Source organism: Saccostrea cucullata, unplaced genomic scaffold (assembly GCF_032062105.1).
Source record: "Saccostrea cucullata isolate Sc308-1 unplaced genomic scaffold, CSIRO_AGI_Scuc_v1 ctg1320, whole genome shotgun sequence".
NCBI lineage: Eukaryota > Metazoa > Mollusca > Bivalvia > Ostreida > Ostreidae > Saccostrea > Saccostrea cuccullata.
The window spans coordinates 382,720-402,688 of NW_026930614.1; the positions used below are offsets into that span (position 1 = coordinate 382,720).

The 19,969-nt window shown below is 33.7% G+C and overlaps 2 protein-coding genes across 3 annotated transcripts; one reads left to right on the forward strand and one right to left on the reverse strand.

The window, feature by feature from the left end:
- Nucleotides 1-5,098: 5,098 nt before the first annotated feature.
- LOC134229277 (pre-mRNA-splicing regulator WTAP-like) lies at nucleotides 5,099-13,462 on the reverse strand. 2 transcript variants are annotated; one of them, XM_062710995.1, is made up of 8 exons: nucleotides 13,370-13,462; nucleotides 12,837-12,873; nucleotides 12,657-12,709; nucleotides 12,471-12,532; nucleotides 12,164-12,285; nucleotides 11,516-11,694; nucleotides 6,620-6,774; nucleotides 5,099-6,348 (listed from the first exon to the last, which is right to left on the reverse strand). In XM_062710995.1, exons 2-8 carry the CDS (start codon nucleotides 12,861-12,863, stop codon nucleotides 5,726-5,728), a joined length of 1,221 nt encoding a protein of 406 aa, XP_062566979.1. In that variant the 5' UTR covers nucleotides 12,864-12,873; nucleotides 13,370-13,462; the 3' UTR covers nucleotides 5,099-5,725. The 2 variants fall into 2 exon arrangements, with proteins under 2 accessions (XP_062566979.1, XP_062566980.1); XM_062710996.1 differs by having other exon boundaries at nucleotides 13,366-13,410.
- Nucleotides 13,463-13,654: 192 nt separating this feature from the next.
- LOC134229279 (superoxide dismutase [Mn], mitochondrial-like) lies at nucleotides 13,655-16,103 on the forward strand. Its single transcript, XM_062710997.1, has 4 exons — nucleotides 13,655-13,717; nucleotides 13,997-14,199; nucleotides 14,912-15,208; nucleotides 15,818-16,103. The coding sequence occupies exons 1-4, from the start codon at nucleotides 13,686-13,688 to the stop codon at nucleotides 15,958-15,960; spliced, it is 675 nt and encodes a 224-aa protein (XP_062566981.1). The 5' UTR covers nucleotides 13,655-13,685; the 3' UTR covers nucleotides 15,961-16,103.
- Nucleotides 16,104-19,969: the final 3,866 nt, after the last annotated feature.

Here is a 19,969-nt window from a genome sequence, read left to right on the forward strand (position 1 = left end):
TCATTAAATTTCACTCCCCAAAGCGTAACAGACAGACGGACGGACGGACGGACATACCGATTACAGTATACCCTCCCACTTTTCAAGCGGGGGGGGGGGTTAATAATCAAATCCAGGTCTCATGATTTTTTTTCTTTCTCATTTGGTGTCAAAATCCAAGGTGCACGTCTACGGTAAACATAGAAACAACTTGGAATGGCCATAGTGATATCATACAGCATTGACATTTTGGGTGTCCCTGTACAGATTTATTAAATTGCGATTTTGTAACATTCATTTTCCATTTTTGAATTTAAATACACATGTATTCCTAGCTAATCCATCTGAAGAGTTCAGATTCTGAACACCGTGCACCGTGAAAGGCATGTCTGTTCAGAAAACAAATCCACATTTTTCATATATTTATCCGCAATTTTTCCCTAATGAAGCGCATTACACGTTACATATACGCCCCCATTTTCATCTTTTTTAAAGTTATTCCTTAGGCATTATTTTTTAACCGATTTCAGCCAGTGTATATGCAGTGCACATGCTTACTAACTTGATTGAATTTCTTTGCGAAGATCTTAGTGTAAAGGGGAAAAAATATATTCAATGTGACAATATTTTTTTCTGTCCGCCTGTCTAGCTGACTGTACGTCAACTTATTTTTCACGTTTTCGACTTCTTAAAATCTCTAGACCCAATGAGCAAATTTTAACCAAACTTGCCATGTCCTTAGTTGAAGAGGATTCAAGTTTGTTGAAATGAAGGACCACACACGCTTTCACGAGGGAGATCTAAATTTGAGAATTTTAAAAATTGCATTTGCTGGCATCTTTTAAATTCTTCACCAGAAGCACTGGGCCATAAAAAAATGAAACTTATGTTAAACCTTCATTACATAGTATTGATTTAAGTTTTAAATATTGATATCATGACCTCCGAGGGTAGGGCAGTCACAATGGGGTATCAAATTTTTACATAGGAATATTATCATGTTGTAAATTTTGAATTTACTAGGGGGAGGTAAATGCAAAATTTATCATCTTGCATTTACCTCCCCCTAGTAAATTCAAAATTTACAACTTGATAATATATAGGAAAATATCTTGAAAAAATCATCTTCTCAAGAACAGCAAAACCAGTCCATGATTATTTTTATTCATATGGATGCATCCTCGGATAGTTTGGATTCTAATATGACAGTGGTGAAGGAGAAACTTAAAGGTACAGGGCAACATTATATCCAAGAGGTGATGTAAATGAGTGGTGTAAATCATGACAAGGAGCACACAGCATATGTGACCGTCGGCTGGGGATGCTAACTACTCCATGGCACATGATCCCACCTCTGATGTTTTGGAGGTCCGTGTTTGCTCTGCTCTTATTTTGTATTGTATTATGGACTTTTGATCTTGAATACTTTTCGTTATCTCCATATGTTTCATTATTCAGATAATGATCCCGAGGGGTAAGGTGGGGCCGCAATGTAGGATCCAAGTTTAACATAGGAATATACAGGAATAAATATGACGAAATTTATGGAGTCTTAGATATACAGGTGACGTAAATATAGTTAATAATGAAGATCTTAGATCACTTATTTTAAAAGGTCTTATATATAGGGAACTCCAATCCTTCAACTGGCGTCGGAATGTCATAAATATTATGGATTCTGTTGAAGATTACGCCAGGTGATGGGCCAGATATGAAAAAAGAAGACATTGACACTTTGTCAGAATGGATGAAATGTATCAGATCCATGTTAAAATCTCGTACCTAGATTGAAGGGCAATATGAACACCATATCCTTCTGTATTCAATATAATCCAGAAGTGAAAAAAATAGATATATATTACATGATCAGTATATGTACTGGTCCCTGCTGACAAAGCAGGTAACAACATTGTCTTTGTTTGTAAGGCTCATGAAATGAATTGTATTTTAGAAGAACTTGAATTTAATTCTACTAGATGTAATCCCCCTTATACTCATCTATAGTTCCCTTTCTAAGGAAGAAATTCTTTAAAATCATATGTCAGTTTTGAATATTTTTAATATCCCAAGAACCAAAATGAATTTGTACTAACATACATATATTGGATTTCGAAACTTCATAAAAATCCTTACAAACAAAGATAACATAGCGGGTTCCAGTAAATGTTCAACCAAGCCTCCATTGTCGCAAACCACGGCCAAAATGTACGATCCTCTCCCATTCTGAAGAGAGCTGTATGCGGACTCCGGACCGTGGCTTGAGACGATGCCAAGCCTCCTTCTTTACTCCTCACTAAAATATTAACAGTAGTGAAGGAGAAACTTCAAGAGTACTGTGCAACAATATATTCAAGTGGTGTAAATCAGATGTGGATACTTAAAAATTCCAAGGAACTTTTGGACAATTTGAAATCACAAGATTTTACCAAAATCAACAGCTTAAAAACTTTTCAAATTTATATATACAATGTACAACCATTCCCCACGATAAATTAAAATCCAGGCTTTCCGATATATCATTGACAGCTGCTTTTTCAATAGAAATGGAACTCGTAAATTTACTTACCTTGTCATTGGTCATTTGCAAAATTATTTTGCTAAAACAGATTCTGATTGTACTCTGAAGTTGACATCAAAAAGATGCTTGAGTTTCTAATTGACAATATTTATGTTGTTTTTGGAGACCAGGTCTTCCAACAATCTACTGCATTTCCCATTGGTACTAATTGCGCCCCCCGTTATTAGCAGACCTATTTTTGTATTCATATAAAGCAGAATTTGTGTAAAATCTGATGCGTGAAAAGAAGAAAACACTTGCTGTGGCCTTCAACTCGACATTTAGATATACATGTATATCGACGACGTATTGGCAATTAACAATGGTAATTTCCATTCTTATGTCGATACGATATAATTGCAAATTACACTGTCAGTGGGTTCTTTTTTTTTTCTTCAAATGATGGACCAAAACTAGATTAGTTATCAATTAATAAAATTTTATAGATACATGTATTGCATATCAACAGTGGGCAAGGGTTCTTACAAGAAAGAGCAAATCCATGATTAATTGTAATTATAAATGGAAGCATCCTTACATGTACGTATTCAAGAGTGGAGCTGAGGTGGTCAGGCATGATTTTGATGAATGTTAATCAGGTTAGCTTCTAGCTTTTTATATAAAATTTTGATGTCCTATTTTGGCCCTGCTCCAATTCTTGAGGCCACGTTTTGAACAAATTGGAATGTGTACTGATCTGATGGTTTTCATATCTTACCCTGTTGTTCTGGAGATTTTCTAAAAATTGATTTAAGGAACTTTGATACTTTATCATGACTGTTTTCAAACCCAATCCCCATCCAAATAATGAACACGTACAGTTGAACTTTTGTATCTCAAACACAAGTACTAGTATCTTGAATACCATGGTTATGGAAGTTCCAACCACTTTCTCCTTGAGTATTTTACCCTTGATATCTCAGTCTCGATTATCTTTGAAGTTTTTTGTTGATCCCATCAAGAATACCATGGTTATGGAAGTTCCAACCACTTTCTCCTTGAGTATTTTACCCTTGATATCTCACAGTCTCGATTATCTTGAAGTTTTTTGTTGATCCCATCAAGAATGAGATAACAAAATCTGACTGTACATTCTCAAAGAAAGCTTTCAAATTTAAGGACAGATGAGACGTTCCTTAATAATAGATAAATTTTTCTAAGAGTTTGCCAATGAAGTATAGCTACATAAACATGTTTACTCACAAAAAATTGAGGTACCTTTCCAGGCATTTCTGCAAGATATCACGGGTAGTTTTTCTTATATAATCCTTTGGGGAAGAAAAATAATTTTCCAATTTCAAATGTTTAAGTATTTGGATTTTTTAAAAACGTCTAGAAACTGGTGTGCGCACGTGCATGCGCGTGAGAAATCAGAATGTTTTGAAAATTTTGAATGTTTTAAATTTCAAAGTATTTTCATACATTACGAAGATATACAAAACAGCTTTTGAGGAACGTCTCGTCTGACCTTAAGTCTATTTTTTTTTTCTTGCTCAGTGTTCTCTATATCAACAAATGTTTAATTAAAAGATGCCATCAAACTTAACACCATTTCTAAATTACCTCCCCTTTGTTTGAACCTATCCTCTATTAATCACATGAATCAGATGTTCAAAGTGTGAAGGTATGCAGACAACACATACTAAGTAATAGATAATAGAAGGAAGCTGGACAATCCTCACTCAATTTCTGAAAATATTGTTTACCAACATGATGTTAATCAGCAACATGAGTTACGGGAAATTTTTATGTTCTTATCAAGTTTATAAAGTTCCAGCCCATTTATCTAGGTATATGTTTCATCTTTTAAATTACGAAGATTTCATTGGCAATAGAATGAGAGATGTTATACAATGTATCAAGAATCTGGAGTTATATGTAGATATATTAAAAATATTTTCATCCCTTGCCTGACAGATTGCCTCTGAAGATATCGGACTTGATTCTACATTTCAAAGCATAGCTGCACTAACACGTGATAACACAATATTCTGCGTTTAATTAATTTGGACAAGTTTATTACCTACGGATTATAAATATGCTAATAATTAACATCTTTGACACCACTTTTATTGAAATTTTAGCTTGTCCTCGAACTCTATGGACAGCCTCCCCTATATGTGTATACTAAGGTACATGTACTGTACATGAAAAATCCAAGCGCAAGTTCCATGGAAAAGTTACCTCCCCTTTCAAATATGGCCAAGTTCCACTATTATCAAACTACATTTAACCAAGTAAAGAAAGTCTTCCTGCCTGAAAGTTTTGAATCTATAAATTTTCTGTGAAAATACATCATTACAGTGTACATAAAGCTTAAAAACACCTTCAAATTTAGAGAAAAACTAAGAAAACTGTTGCATTTTGTTAAGTTCATTTTAATAGGAATTCACAAATTACCATGACAACAAGAGATCAAACATATTATATCACTTTTCTGTTCTTGAACAGACTACCATAAAAATAATCATTTTTTTCATTTTTTAAAAATTGAAAATATTAAAGCCAATGGAAAAAATATATTCCAACGAAAATTATTAATATATGTACCTTAACCATTCAAAATTTTAGATCTCTACGCACATTTAAAATTATCTAAACTTTGAGTTTGTTTGCCCACCGAAAACTTAATCAAATCAAATGTGTTCCTTTGTTAATCAATGCAACCCAAAAACTAATTAAAATAAGGCATAATTCTACCTTTTCTTCCATTTTAAATAAAATGCATGCACAAAATTTTCTCTTCTTGGAACGTGAAAAAGCACTTTCACATATCATCCATTTTTTATCTAAACGGGAGACAGGTTTGAAAAAAGATGAATGTGGTCATTTTTTTTACACAGTTTGCAGACAAAAAAAATTACATCAATATTAATGTTTTAAGGAAAACTTCCCTTCAAAACCTTTAAATCTTTCCACAAAATCTCTAGTAAATGGTAGTTGTCTTACAACATCACTATACTTTGTTCCTGATTTCTAGGAGAAAGTAAAACATTAATAAAATCAACACTTAAACACAAGTAACAAATACTATGAATGGACAATGAATTTCTATCTCTTATTCATAATGCATCATCTGATTGGCCAATGAAATCAAAATTTCATTTTTATAGCCAATCAAAAATTGTTTTAAAGAAATATTACTAGGGATGACAAAAATGAATATCTGAGCTTGTGACATGGTTGATATTATGCTTCTCCCATTTCTTCCTTTAATGGAGTCCTGTTAACCCCATTGGGTAATAGATCCCCTGTCCCTGAGTACCCTTTGTCACTAAGGTGGTCCATTTCTGGCGTACTGTCCGATTGGGAGGGGTGTTTGTTTGATCCATTGATATCGTCTTTGGTTTGAGGGTATGGACTGGACCAGCCGTCTTGCGAGCTCTCGTATTCTGAACACTTAACGCCTTCCCCAGGTTGAAGTCTGTGAGTTATGTGGTTAACCTCCGGCACATCCCTAGAATCCTGGTCAGTGTCCATCATTTCTTCCTGACTTGACCATCTATGTAGAGTCCGTTCTGAGGTTTCCTCAAATTCTGTTGTCCGTTCACACTTTATCTCCTGTTTTACAGGGTCTGTGTCCATTTCTTGTTTTATTTCCTTAAGGTCTAATGTGGGACTGCTGCTTGGAATAGCACTATTAGAGGTCTGTGACACGGCACCTGTTTGTACAGAGGATTTCAGTTTACTGTTTTCTTCCTCTAACTTGCTGACCTGTTCTTTAGTCTCTTTCAGTTGCTGCTGTAATGCATAGATCATGCTCTGCATGCCTTCTACGTCTTCTTCTAAATCTCCAAGAAACTCATCCAACTCTGTAAACACATTACATAAAATTATTTCTTTCTGCAGTATACCATACAAACTATTAAAACAAATCTCGATAGCATATCCACTTATTTTGTAGGATATATTGTACAACACCTGAAGCAAGATAATACTTATCCTACATCACACGGAATGTCTCACTCTTTCAAACACAGTACAAAATTCTTCATACCATACAAAATAACCTTTTTTCTTTGGTCCTATCCTTGAAAGGTGCATTTCTTCTATTGAAAATGAATTCAAGAAATCTTTGATTACCTGATTGATTGCCCTTCATTTCCTGTACAAGTTGTTTCTGTACTGCGATTTCTCCTTCTAATTTAGCTGTCCTTCCTGAAGTGATCACCTTCCCCAGTTCTTCATTCTCCTGTAGTAACATCCTACATTTGGCCATTAACCGTTTCCCCGTTTGGCTGCAATACAAAAGGAAAGAATACCTTTGAATTTTTCAACCACTGACAACTTGCGCAATTCTGCCATGACATAACCAACCATCACCCTTTATATAATTCATCAAGGTTTCCATTTATACAAAATATTCCAAAAGCATTTCTAGCTCTGCTCCCTGAAATCAGAACATGCATATTGACGCTGAAGTTTACATAATAAAGCACATAAAATAATTACTTTACTCAGTAATTGTTTTATCCTTTTTCAGTTTAGTGCACAAACATATGTATGTGCTTGTGTTTTTTTTTTCTGAATGAAGTAATATTCTAAGAATCTTTCTGTTAAAAAGTGCATTCTTTAGCAAGTACAATGTAAATGCTCTAAAAAGTAAACAGGATGAAAAAAGTGCCAGTAACTAACTCAAACTGACTGCACAAGAATTATGTGGAGAAAACAATTAATGAATGTTGGTTTTCTGCACATTTAACAATGCAAGAAGTTTTCCTCCTGCAAATAAACTCTATTTTTCTCCTTTTCTTAAAAAAAATTAAAAGAAATAAAAGAAATTCGTTTTTGTAAACTTGTTTTCTCAATTAGGTTCACTGGGAATCTTGAAGGTGTCAAAAAAGCATGTTGCAGTGCTCTGTGTGTGTTTGTGTTTAAACATAAAATTACATTCAGGAAATGCATGACATAAATTTCCAATTCTCAAGGCATTTCAGTTACAAAGCAGATTTTCTTCATTTTTTGGATTTCCTTGTTAGCACCTGCTTTAGCTATATTACTGCTGCTTTATGATTCAATATCCTCTGATTTTAACAGAGTACATGAATTATTTCATCTTCTTTGCTGCATAAAAGTACTTGACAATTTTCTGTCTTAGCTGGTATACTGTATACAGAGTTATTTTTTGTTTCACAGTATTTTTTGTCTTTTCACAATGCAAAAAATGTTGCTCTGTTTTGAATTTGCCCAGTCACACTGAGTCAATGTTCTGCCTAAGAAATTATACTGACTTCTTTGAATTCAACCCTTCGTTAAAATTGTCTACTTGTGTCTAGGTCAAAAAGGCAAATATAAAGTGGAGGCAGACATTTCCCTGCATACAGTATTCTTATTGAATATTGGTTGCATCAGCCCTTTATATTATTTTGATTTCAAATGTTTAAAACACCATCATGTCCATGCATCTTTGTATATCAATTGTACTCTTAATATTTTGATCAATATCTTCAATATATATTTGGTCTCAAAAGTCATGACTCTAAAAATCCAAAATCAAAGACACACCCCCCCCCCCCACCCACAATGCAACAGAAAAAATTCTAATGAATAATTTTTACCTTGGTACTAGGACATGTTGGATATTAAACAAATACAGCATATCATGTCTCAAATGTAAATAATTCATGACATCTGCAATACATCTAATAATACATCTACATCATATGTCCAACAACTCTAAATATATATTTTTTTTCTTTTTGTTCCTTCTTAGCCATTGCAAATCATATCAAAATAAAAAGCACAAACAGTATTTCCACTTGCATGTTCCAAAGAATATTAGAGACTCAGTATAAAAAAAACTGCTCATATTCTTTTTCTCTCTCTCAGACTCTGTCTCTTATTCAACAAGCACAAAATAGGTTAATGTCAAAACGTACCTGCTAGTTTATTCAAACTTATGGTACATAACCTTCAATTTACACAACCATTTTACACATTCAAATCAGTACGTTTGTCATTAAAATAAACAGTATCTTTTAACAACTTTTTCAAACACTATTTTAAAACAAATTAAAAAAACTAAAGCATTCAATATACAGTTTAAAAATAAAATATTAATCCCCAACTTCCCTTTTTAATTAAAATATTCTGCTGACATAGATGTTTATGTCAATGTATTTTTTTTTTGACTGGTTTGAATGAAACATGCATTTTGTCAGAACAGGGAACCCTGTTGTATTCCTCAAGCTGTTAAGCTGGAGGTGAGTTTTGTTCCAAGGTTCAGCAAAATGCATTTTACCTGCAGACCCAGTCCATAATATTTTGATATACCTTCAAAATTTTTTCCCATACAATCTTTTTCGGGTTCTGTTATACTTTATGATGCAGATTACATAAAACTAAATCAAATATAGCTTATTGATTTGTTGACCCAGGATGATTCTGCATAAGGGGTGTAAGGAATGCAAGTTGAGTAACAAACATGTCACTGACATTCTACATTATTTTGGACAGCTCAGTAAAATCAGTAAAATGGTACACTTTTAAGTACGAATTTATTAGGAAGCAATTTTCAAAGGTATACTACTCATGATACTGTAAACATACTTTTGTTAGCAGGATAGTTATTTTGTAGAATCAAAATTCCTGTTCTATAATAATACTAATACAGTGTAATGATAATAATACTTTATTTAGAGAAGGTGGCCTGATTAGTGTGACACACCATTCTTCCCCAGGACCTTCTGACAGTAGAAAATTATATGGGTTTCTCTCATTGTCAATGTATGTCTTAAATAACTGGTGACTAATTCCTGCAATTCAATTGTGACTGCAGATGTAGCAAAAATTAATCTGATGTGGAGAAAAGTATGTCTACAGTATTTGAATGATATTAAAGTTATAATGTAGTGTTTTATCTTTCAGTCTAGGAGGCTGACTTCAGAAACCTTGCTTACTCCTTCAATAATATTCTTGTTTTTAAATATATATTCCTCTGTTTAAAAGTACATAGAATATATCTGTGAAACGTTATGTTCTTGACATTGTCACATTGTCAAGAACATTAAGTTTCACAGATGCCTTGAAGGATGAATTTCAATAAAAATTGCAACCTCTGCAAAGAAAATGAACAGAAACTGCAAATATTTAAATTGGAATTTTTCTAAGTCCAAGGGACATAACTCTGTCAAAAATTGTGCGATTGTATCCAAAACATAACTTGACCTAGATATACCTCTGATAAATCTGTACGCTAAATTTCATTTCAGTATGTGCAACGGTTGCGAAGAAAATGGACGGAAACTGCAAATAATTGAAATTTTTCTAAGTCCAAGGGCATAATAACTCTGTCAAAAATGGCGTGATTGTACCCAAAACAGAACTTGGCCTAGATATTCCTGTAATATATCAGTATACCAAATTTCATTTCAGTATGTGCAACGATTGCTAAGAAAATGAACGGAAACTGCAAATAATTGAAATTTTTTAAGTCCAAGGGGCATAACTCTGTCAAAAATGGCGCGATCGTATCCAAAACAGAATTTAACCTAGATATTCATGTGATATATCTGTATACCAAATTTCATTTCAGAATGTGCAACGGTTGCGAAGAAAATGAACGGAAACTAAGTGGACCGACAGACCGACCGACAGACAGCAGCAAAGCAATATGCCCTCCCTTCTTTGAAGGGGGGTATAACAAAAGTAAATCAAATATCATCACAAAGCTTTACAATTTGGACTTCTGAGCAGGATAACTCAAGAACTATATTCACCTTGACCTAGGTTGCACTTTTGTTTTTGATATGGCTTTTCACATTATTTAAACTATGTAGCAAACAAGTAAATCCTGGTTGCATTTAAAATTATTCTTTATGCAGATACTATGGAAGAAATCTGTGAAAAAGCAGATAGGAAGTACATGTATGTATTGCTTTCATGGAGTGATGACATATGCAAAGCATTTACACATGTGGTATTCATAATTCTAATGTGTAAAAGTAAACTAATTTCAGTTATGAATAGACTGAACACATGTACCTGTGCAATTCAGCAGATCAGCAAATATCAATCAAGCGATTGTGATAAATTTAATTTATGCAAAATAAATTAATAAATTACAAAAAAAATTCCCAAAACAAAGCATTGTTAATTCTATTCATAATATAAAGCAGAATCTTATTTTTAGAGATTACAAAACACCCTGAAATGTGCTCCCTTGTCTTCTCAGAATGCTGCAACAAAAGAATTTTTTATCCTGAAACACAAAGATGCAATAAACATGTTTTTATTCACAAATAAATAATTACCTGAAGTACACTGACTCAACTTCTGTCTATAAGGTCAAAGTTCACAGTGTCAATCTTCTGAGCCAGCATTCTGTACTTACAGTTTCTGGATATATTTTCACATTAGTATATCTGTCTGTCATAAATAATAATGTTAAAGCAAAAATCTGAGAAAACCTGAAATAAATGTTATCTACAACAACGGTGACAGTTTGGGTAGTCATGGCAGAAAAAAAGCTCACACACAATTCATAAATCAACCCGATCTGTGTCCGAGATCAGATGGACAAACTCCCAACGATGCGACTTGATCAACACTTTTTTGGCTCCCACCATGAAGTGGAATTCTATTGTTAAAGTGTTACAAGTCTACACACATTGTCTCATCACAATGCAGAATGTAGGGGGCAGGAGGTGTAAGAAATAAAGCAGGGTAACCTAAGAATGTTTCCAAGTCACCCCAACTTTCTTTTCTGACCAGTTTAAGGAAGCCAGGAATCTTAAAAACCATGTTCTTACTCGTTTCTCCTTGGCCAAAAATAAATCAGCAAAGAATATGAAAAACAACATGGCCTGAATGTCAAAGTTCTTACTGACATCAGACTTTGGTGAATGTCAAAACGGTCGACATCCAGAAGGGAGATAATTTTTGCCAGGATGGAAAAATACTGAGTCGCGTTAAGTGTTCAAGCCTTAAGTGACAGCGGGATTGCTTTGGACATTTGTTACCAATGAACGAAATAAGCACCTGTCGGGAGTGAACTTCCAAGCACTGAGTTCGTTTTGCGTTTGTTTCAGTTTCTCTTGGCATTCTTCCATTTCCTTTGTCATCCTTTGAAAAACTAAGTTGACTGCAGGATCCAGATGCATTTTCTGTAGCTGGGCTTTGTTCTGTGTCTGTGACTGTTTAAATTCTTGGATTTGATTCTGTAAGAGTATGAAAAGGACTGTTGAATATCACTGGGGAACTTTTACACGAATAACTTGCATTTTTTATGAACATTTTCCCTTTGTTTCTAAATCTAATCATTTTCATTTTGTTCCACATTAAACATAATAAAAACTTGAGAGAACCCATTCGGATAAAAAAAGCTAGACTTAAGTGTCTGTGAGATAATTGTGAAAACCTGGCCCCGGGATCATGAAACTTCTTAAGCTTAAGTCAAAATCTTTATTTTATAATAAAATGTTGTAGAGGTCAAGCAGACCAAAATTATAATATTTTTCAAATATTGTTTCAGAGAGGTGTTGTTATCAGTAAATTTCTAAATAAATCCCTCAATCAATAAATATTTTATAGGCGATTGAAAATCTGACTAAAGTGTAAGTTTGTTTCATGATCTTGGGGCCTGGATTCTTTGTTCTAAGATTACTTTTTATAACATTGGTGACTTACAATGTAATCCTGCAGCTCTTGTTCTTTGGTGGTCAATCTATGAACAAGTGTATTCTCTCTGCGTGCAGCATCTCTTTGATGCTGTTTTAACTTTGCTTCTACTTCTTTCAAATCTTTATCATCTGAAATATTTTTTAAAACTATATGTGAAGGTTATTTAAATAAATTTTCTATTACAGCTTTCCTTTTCAAATTCTTTTCAATTATATATCAATGTGTACCTGTTAGTAATTAATTGCAAAAATGCAAGTCAAATAATAACTGTAGTTTATGCTTATTTTTTAAGTTAACAATATCATGCATTCACCTGTTTTCAAATTTCTCTGTTTTTCCTCCAACTGACGAATAGTTTTTTCTTGATCTTTGATTCTGTTTTAAATGAACAAAATTCAATTCTTATTCATGTTAAAAATGAACAGAACAGAAAATTAAATATTTTTGCGTATAATTCATCAGGAAAAAGTAAAGGAGAGAAAGAGTAAGAGCTTCTCACCTATTTATTAACTCTTCTTTCGATAACTCACTCAAATCAGCATCTGTTCTCGCCTGTGTGACAAAATAAATAATTTAGATATAAAAATTCACTGAATTAAACAGATTCAATTTGTTTATCTAAATAAATCCCCCCCCCCCAAAAAAAATCAACATCATGTCATTATTTCAATAATCTTACCCTTTTTGGAGAGGACGGAGACTCCATAGTGCAAGATCTATAATGAAAAACAACAAAAAAATATTTAACCTTGACTAAGCGACACTGTCATCTCACAAAAAAAAAAAACAATTTGACAAAAACTACCTTTGTGACAAATCTATTATGTCTGAAATAATTTCACCCAGGAAGTAATAAACCACATTTTCCAAAAATTGTAACTGATAAGTTAGTTTCATTTTCGTTATGACAATTTTGAGAAAAAATGCATTGGCTGGTTTAATCAATTTTTCGCAAAATAAGTGACACTGCAAAAACTAATGAACTGTAATCATTCTAAAACAAGATATGTACTGTAAAACATTTAGTGCCTTGCCCTTCTTATCTTCCTTGCGGCGCGCACCTACAACAAACGACTAAAAATGGCGTCTAAGCCACGCCTTTTGTTTTCACGAATTTATGCATAGTTTTATCTCAAACCAACCTAACTTGCAACTATTTAGCAATTTCAATATGTTATCTTTAGTACTGTAATCATTCATATGCTTACCTACGTATCCTTATCTATAAAATCAGTAAATCAATTTTGGCAATGATCAGTCGCTTTGACCAGGAGGCAGCCATATGTAATTACTGCGGAACTCTGGGAAATTGATTTCCAAAGGGAAATCTAGAAATATATCTGTAGGCCTATAACTATGCCAAGAATGTTTCTAGATATGTTTATTTTTGAAATTTTGGAAAATTATTCTATTATAATCTAATTTCAACCAGTATCGATCCATTTTAAGTATTTGCTTTTTTCTTTGAGAATATAAGGTGAAGGTCACATACAATTGACCTAGAAGTTTTGCAGAGAGTCGCAGAAATATGTTGTCTTCGAAGTTTTCTGTAGCAAAATGGTAATGTCATGATAAGAACTTGTGTTTGTTAATATATTGACATTTGTAGACAATGCATAATAAGAGTAATCTTTATGAAAATTAATATTTAAGGTTACAGACGCAGAATCAACATTAATTCAGTTTGTCCTGAACAAACAAGCGCGTCTTTCTGCTATATTTGTTTGATAGTGTAAATGAAAGTTTTTCATCTAAAGATAATATATAATACGAAATACTCTTCACCAAGAACAAGCGAAATAAATTTCAAAATGAAAAAAATACTGTTCTTTTTCTTAGTGCCCTCACAAAGTCAGCAAGTGCTCTAGGAGCAATGGCCATGAGGATGAAGCACACACTGCCCGACCTTCCATATGATTACAATGCCTTAGAGCCATTTATCTCAGCTGACATTATGAAACTTCATCACACAAAACATCACCAGACTTATGTCAACAATCTCAATGTAGCAGAGGAAAAACTTGCAGAAGCCATGCATAAGGGTAAGAAATGAGAAAAAATTTCAACTTTCACTCTTTGATATATATGCAATATTGAAGTCCGATGTAAACATACCATACAAATTTACTGATTAGATATTGTCCAATGACTCCAATCAGTTCCATAAATATGAATCCACTGTGATCCCATTTGGTGTTCATTATGTAACTAATGTTTTAAGAAAAAGAAAAGAGTATAAGAAAAGTATAAGGGTGTAGAGTATAATTGCCACACTTAAGAAGAAACATTTAGCAGTAATCAAGACAGATATCTTTTTTAAAAAAAAAAAAAAAGAATCACACCTCTGGCACTGTTTAGAGTCAAATTATATAAATAAAAGTTTCATTGTTGCCTGAAGTGTTTATCATATGGGTTTACTAGTAAGGACTAAAACAATTTTAATATGTTCTTCAACTGCTTGGATTGATAATGTGGTTTTCAATGTTAAAAAAGAAAATCTTTAAAAAACAAGTTTTTAACAGACAGGTGTAGAAATACTTGTGCTTATCAACACAATTCTAAGGAGTAGGGGACTTGCAGTGACAATGCACAGCAGTGACAACTTGAACATATTTGATTGTAGTTTGAGAAATACTCAGCTTGTTTGTTTTTCATCTAACATACTTTCAGGGGATGTAAACACAATCATTCTGAACATGTTGGATTGTAGTTTGAGAAACATTCAGCTTATGTTTTCATCTTAAATACTTTCAGGAGATGTCAACGGAATCATCCAGTTGCAGGCAGCCATTAGATTTAATGGAGGGGGCCATCTGAATCACAGTATTTTTTGGGAGACGCTCTCGCCCACAGGGGGAGGCGAACCAGAGGGCGCTCTCAAGGACTTGATCCTTGAGGAGTTTGTAACGTTTGATGCCATGAAGAAATCGATGACCGCTGCCTCTGTTGGAATTCAGGGGTCAGGCTGGGGCTGGCTAGGATATGATAAGCCTGCCCACTCACTAAGAATAGTCACTTGTGCCAATCAAGACCCTCTACAAGCCACTACTGGTAAGACTGCATGCACATGAACAAGGGATAATGTATCTCTATGTTACCTGAAAGCTGCAGACTTAATAAAAATAACTTTGACCTCTGTCTCTTTCTTATGTAAGTCCTTTCAATATGTACTAAGAACAGAAGTTATTCATAAAAAGCAGGCGTGTGCAAAACAGTGAATGAACAACAATTTTACAAAATACTTAAATCAGAGTTGATGTTCATATAACTGTAAAGGTAAAAATGGAGGGAGGTTGAGAGGAGGAAAGGGGAAAGCAAGAATCAAGAATTTAATTTTTGATACATAAACTATATATGATATTCAAGTACAGTCACATGATCACATTTTTCTAGACAAATTAATTTTGGGTTCTCTAGAAATAAAGAATGGGATTTGTTTGTTATGCCATTGAATGATGAGAGATTTTTGATGTCATTAAAAGAAAAATATTGAACAGTTTATAAAAGGGTGGGAAACAATGGCGACATTCACATTTTTCTAATCGCTAAGTGCATGCACAAGTGCTTTATATTATCTTGATCATTTTAGTTCAAGATAAATATTTCAATTACAAGTAATTTGAAATAATAATTTATTAATTTTCTGTCTTATTATTTTAGGTCTCATCCCCCTGTTTGGAATTGATGTCTGGGAGCATGCATACTATTTACAATATAAGAATGTCCGACCAGACTATGTGGATGCCATATGGCATATTGTCAACTGGAAAAGTGTCACAGAGCGCTTTAAGGCAGCATTGTAAACCATATTCCTAAAAGACAGTAGAGGAATGAATCCTCATTTGAACTGATTATATTTTTGGTGCATTTGATTGATTTAATATTACAGTAAAATACATGATGTACAATACAGTTGAACATGTTAAAGATAAAAAACTAATTGTGTTGAACAAAATTATGTTGCTAAGTTCTTGCACATGTGTTGACAGAATCAGGTTATGAATACATGTATTTTATTGTGTCTATGAATAAAAAACTTTTCTTTTTAATTTTTAATTTTTTTAAAAACAGTTTTAACAGTTGCATTCAACAAGTTACACGTTAATATAGAAACTTAATTGCAAAGGCTGGCTGATAAATTATGCCCATGATACACAGTCCTGTAAAATGCACAGAGAGGAGATTAGAGCATTGGTCTGTAGAGATGAAATAGTTTTCTGGTTCTTAACATTGTGATGGTTCTATGGTAGATTTCAGTGATACATCCCCCCCCCCAATTCATTGTGCTACCTTAGAGTCATTTTGTCAAGGTTAGGGTTAGGGTTAGGGATGGCATCATACAAGAATTTTACCAGGATCTGTACAAATACCATATAACACCCCCCCCCCCCCCCCCCCCAGCAATAATATTGAGTGGCCCATTTTTTGCTTCTCAAGGAAATTCCATTTGGGTGTGTACTCCAAAACTGAAATTTATAATTCAAGCATTGCACCTAAGTCATGGACAAAGATCATATGGGCACCAGTCTGCAGGACTTAAGAGTGAGCAGTCTGTCCTTTAGTCTTAAGGACAGATGATACAAACAAACTTTTGTCAAAAATTTTGAACGTAACAACTTGGGTCATGTTTTAATGAATAAAATATATAATTTTCACTGCATGGTTTTTAATTTTTTATTCAAAGTTGCACAAAAATGGAATTTGAAGTAAAAAATATTTCTATAGAATAATAAGGATGGTTTCAGAAGGATAGAATTTTGAACATCACAGAAGGTTTACAATTTATTTATATTCTAGAAATTTATTATTTGCATCATTTGCAATGAAATTAGATCAAAAAATATATACCAATCCAGACATCCCAATTTTTTGTTTGTATCATCTGTCCTTAAATCATGTGACAGCCTCTCTCTGAGCAAAATCATTTTCCAAAGCCTATTTTCTCTTCTTACCTAATCTTGCTCAATAACTTCATCCACAGAACTCGACCTGTAGAGAAAGTATGTGCATAGTAGATATCTTTCTATTGCATCGTTGTCAAGAGCATTTTTTTCTCAGACTCCCTTTGACTTCCTCTGGCTCACACTTTACCCATGGATAGAGTGCTTGTTGGTTACGTAATGCAGCGACCTTGAACCTTATTTTAAGTGATTGATCAAAGTCAGCATGCAGACCTCTATTCTGACAAAGTTATTTGACCTCTTGACCTTGGAGTTTGATCTTTTGCAGAAAAAATTCCAAATTTTCTATCTTGCATGGGCATGTTTTGAACAGTTGGTGCCAGGGCTGTCAACCTTTACATTTATATTTGATATGAATATTTATTATGACAAGAGCTTTCTTGGAAATGAATATTTTTGATGTTTTGACCTTGACCTTGGAGTTTGATCTATTTATAAAAAGAACTTGAATCTTGGCCCAATATTTTTTAACAGGCTTTTGTATTTCACAAGTGTTTTTCATGTGACAAGATCTTCCTGGGTACCATTAATTAGTTTTGAGACCTTGACCTTGGAGTTTGATCTACTTTTGAAAAACTTAAACCTTTGAACAGTTTTAACTAGGGCTTTTATATTTCACATTTGTATTTTATAATGTGACAAGGCCTTCTTGTTGGTACCATTATTTTGATTTTTTGACCTGGGAGTTTGACTCAATTTGATAGAAGTTTAACCTTGGCCATAACTTTAAAACAGTTGCCAATGGTGATTGGGCTTCATATTTTACAAGTATATTCACTGAGACAAGTTCTTTTGTTGGGTAACAATATTTCTGATCCTTTGACCTTCTCAGGAGTTTGATTTACATTCGAGAAACTTAAACCTTTGCCATTATAAAGCTTCCATACAGGGGCATTCTTGTTTTACAAGCACAAAAATGTCTGTTCTACTGCTCTAAGTACTGTAACCAGCTTTCATTTGTGAGCAAGAAATATCTGTGAGTTTAATTTCTTGACTTTCTTTCACTCACGGATATTTCTCAGCATGAACCAATTTCTAACCTTAGTGAATGAATTAAAACAAGAGGCCTGCAGGAGTATTATGTAACAACTAAATTCAGGTGTATGATGAAAAAGAGTGCCTCTTCCAAAATTGTGAATTTCATGACCCCAGGATCAGGAGTTCTTGAGTTAATTAAAGTGGAGTTCTGATTGTTTGTATAAAAAAATGCTCTAATTCTTTGAACACCTCCTCTGCCCCTGGATATTAAGACGATGAACTAAGTGCATAGTTATAGTAATGGAAGGGTGCCTATTTAATGTTTGCTTAAAACCAAGAATCCAGAAATATTTTTAAGAAATAATTCATTTTCACTGTATATTCAATAGAGCCTGCCCTATCACTGGAACCCATGACCCTGGGGCAATGAATTTAACAATTTTGGTAGAGGGTTCACTGCTAACTATTACAATTTTAACAGTTTGACTGCTTGAAGTCCAGAAGTGAAGAAGATTTATAAAGATTGTATTGATTTTTATGCTTTAAGTCCTACCCCTCAGGTCCCAGGGGGAGGGGGGGGGGCAGAGGTCATGAATTAATTTCACAATTTTTACTCCCCTTCACCCATAGATGTTTCATATACCAAATTTGGTTGAAACTGTTTCAGTGCAATGGTTCCAGAGAAGAAGCTGAAAATGCTCAAATATGTTGACACACGACAACAGAGGAAAACAGATAGCAATAGGTCAGTCGAGTATTTTAACCGAAGTGATCTAAAAATCTTTTCAAGAGTAGCAAACTGCGCGATTAGTCATATCTATTTGGAATTAAAGTGCTTCAACATAGATTCAATGTTGTTCAATTTATGAGACTGAGGGATGGGGCAGGGCTCACCAGGGTAACGTTCTTCACTAGAATCTCAATTGTTATACATATTGTGGCAATGCCCTATATTTTTTCTATACATTTCAATGTAAGAATTGGTTTCCTCATTGTGGCCCCTCCCTACCCCCGAGGATCATGATTTGAATAATTTAGAATGAACACTTCCCAATGTTGATTTCACATAAGTTTTTACTTTTTCTGGCTAAGTGGCTCTTGTGAAGATTTTAAAAGATATTTTTCCATATATTTCAGTGTAAAACTTTGATTCACTAATATGACCCTCCCTATCCATGAGGGTTATAATTTTAATGATTTAGAATCTACACTATCCCAGGATGCTTCCACTTATGTTTCAGATTCTCTGGCTCAATGGTTCTTGAAAGATTTTGTCCTATATTTCAATGTAAAATTTTGATTCCCCGTATAAATTGTGGCCCCTCCCAACCCCATGGAATCTTCATTTGAACAATGTAGAATCTACACTACCCCAGGATTGCTTCCAAATAAGTTTCAGCTTTTCTGTCCCAGTTTTTTTTTTTGGTAAGAAAAAGATTTTTTTAATGACCCCACCCTATTTTTGTCTTTTCTGGATTAGCTCCCCTTGTAAAGGGGCTTGGCCCATCATTTTAAAAATTTAATATCCCCTTCCCAAAAAATGCTCTCTACCAGCTTTAATTAAAATTTAGCCTAGTGGTTCTTAAGAAGTTGAAAATGTGAAAAGTTTACAGATGGACGGGTAGATGACAGACAGATGGAAAATAGACAATGGGTGATCAGAAAAACTCAAGCTTTCAGATCTGACGGGTGAGCTAATAAAAAATCTTTCAAGTGAGAAAAGCAAAGTAAAAATAATGCAGTTTAATTTATAAATATGAAAGCATCCTCAGCTTTTGTAGATTCAATACACGACCCCCTGGGAGTGGGTGAGTGAAACCACAATATGTGATAAAAATCTTGCATACAAATAAATAGTGAAAAAATCTGCTGA

What these genes read in the sequence shown, in the direction of transcription:
- LOC134229277 (XM_062710995.1), bottom strand. Translation starts at nt 12,863, where the DNA reads ATGGAGTCTCCGTCCTCTCCAAAAAGG. An exon ending in AAGAGCTGCAGGATTACATT is followed by an intron (nt 11,695 to 12,163) that starts GTAAGTCACCAA and finishes ATACTCTTACAG; the next exon opens with AATCAAATCCAAGAATTTAA. An exon ending in AATGAAGGGCAATCAATCAG is followed by an intron (nt 6,349 to 6,619) that starts GTAATCAAAGAT and finishes ATGTGTTTACAG; the next exon opens with AGTTGGATGAGTTTCTTGGA.
- LOC134229279 (XM_062710997.1), top strand. Translation starts at nt 13,686, where the DNA reads ATGTTGTCTTCGAAGTTTTCTGTAGCAAAATG. An exon ending in AAGTTTTCTGTAGCAAAATG is followed by an intron (nt 13,718 to 13,996) that starts GTAATGTCATGA and finishes TCTTTTTCTTAG; the next exon opens with TGCCCTCACAAAGTCAGCAA. An exon ending in TGCAGAAGCCATGCATAAGG is followed by an intron (nt 14,200 to 14,911) that starts GTAAGAAATGAG and finishes AAATACTTTCAG; the next exon opens with GAGATGTCAACGGAATCATC.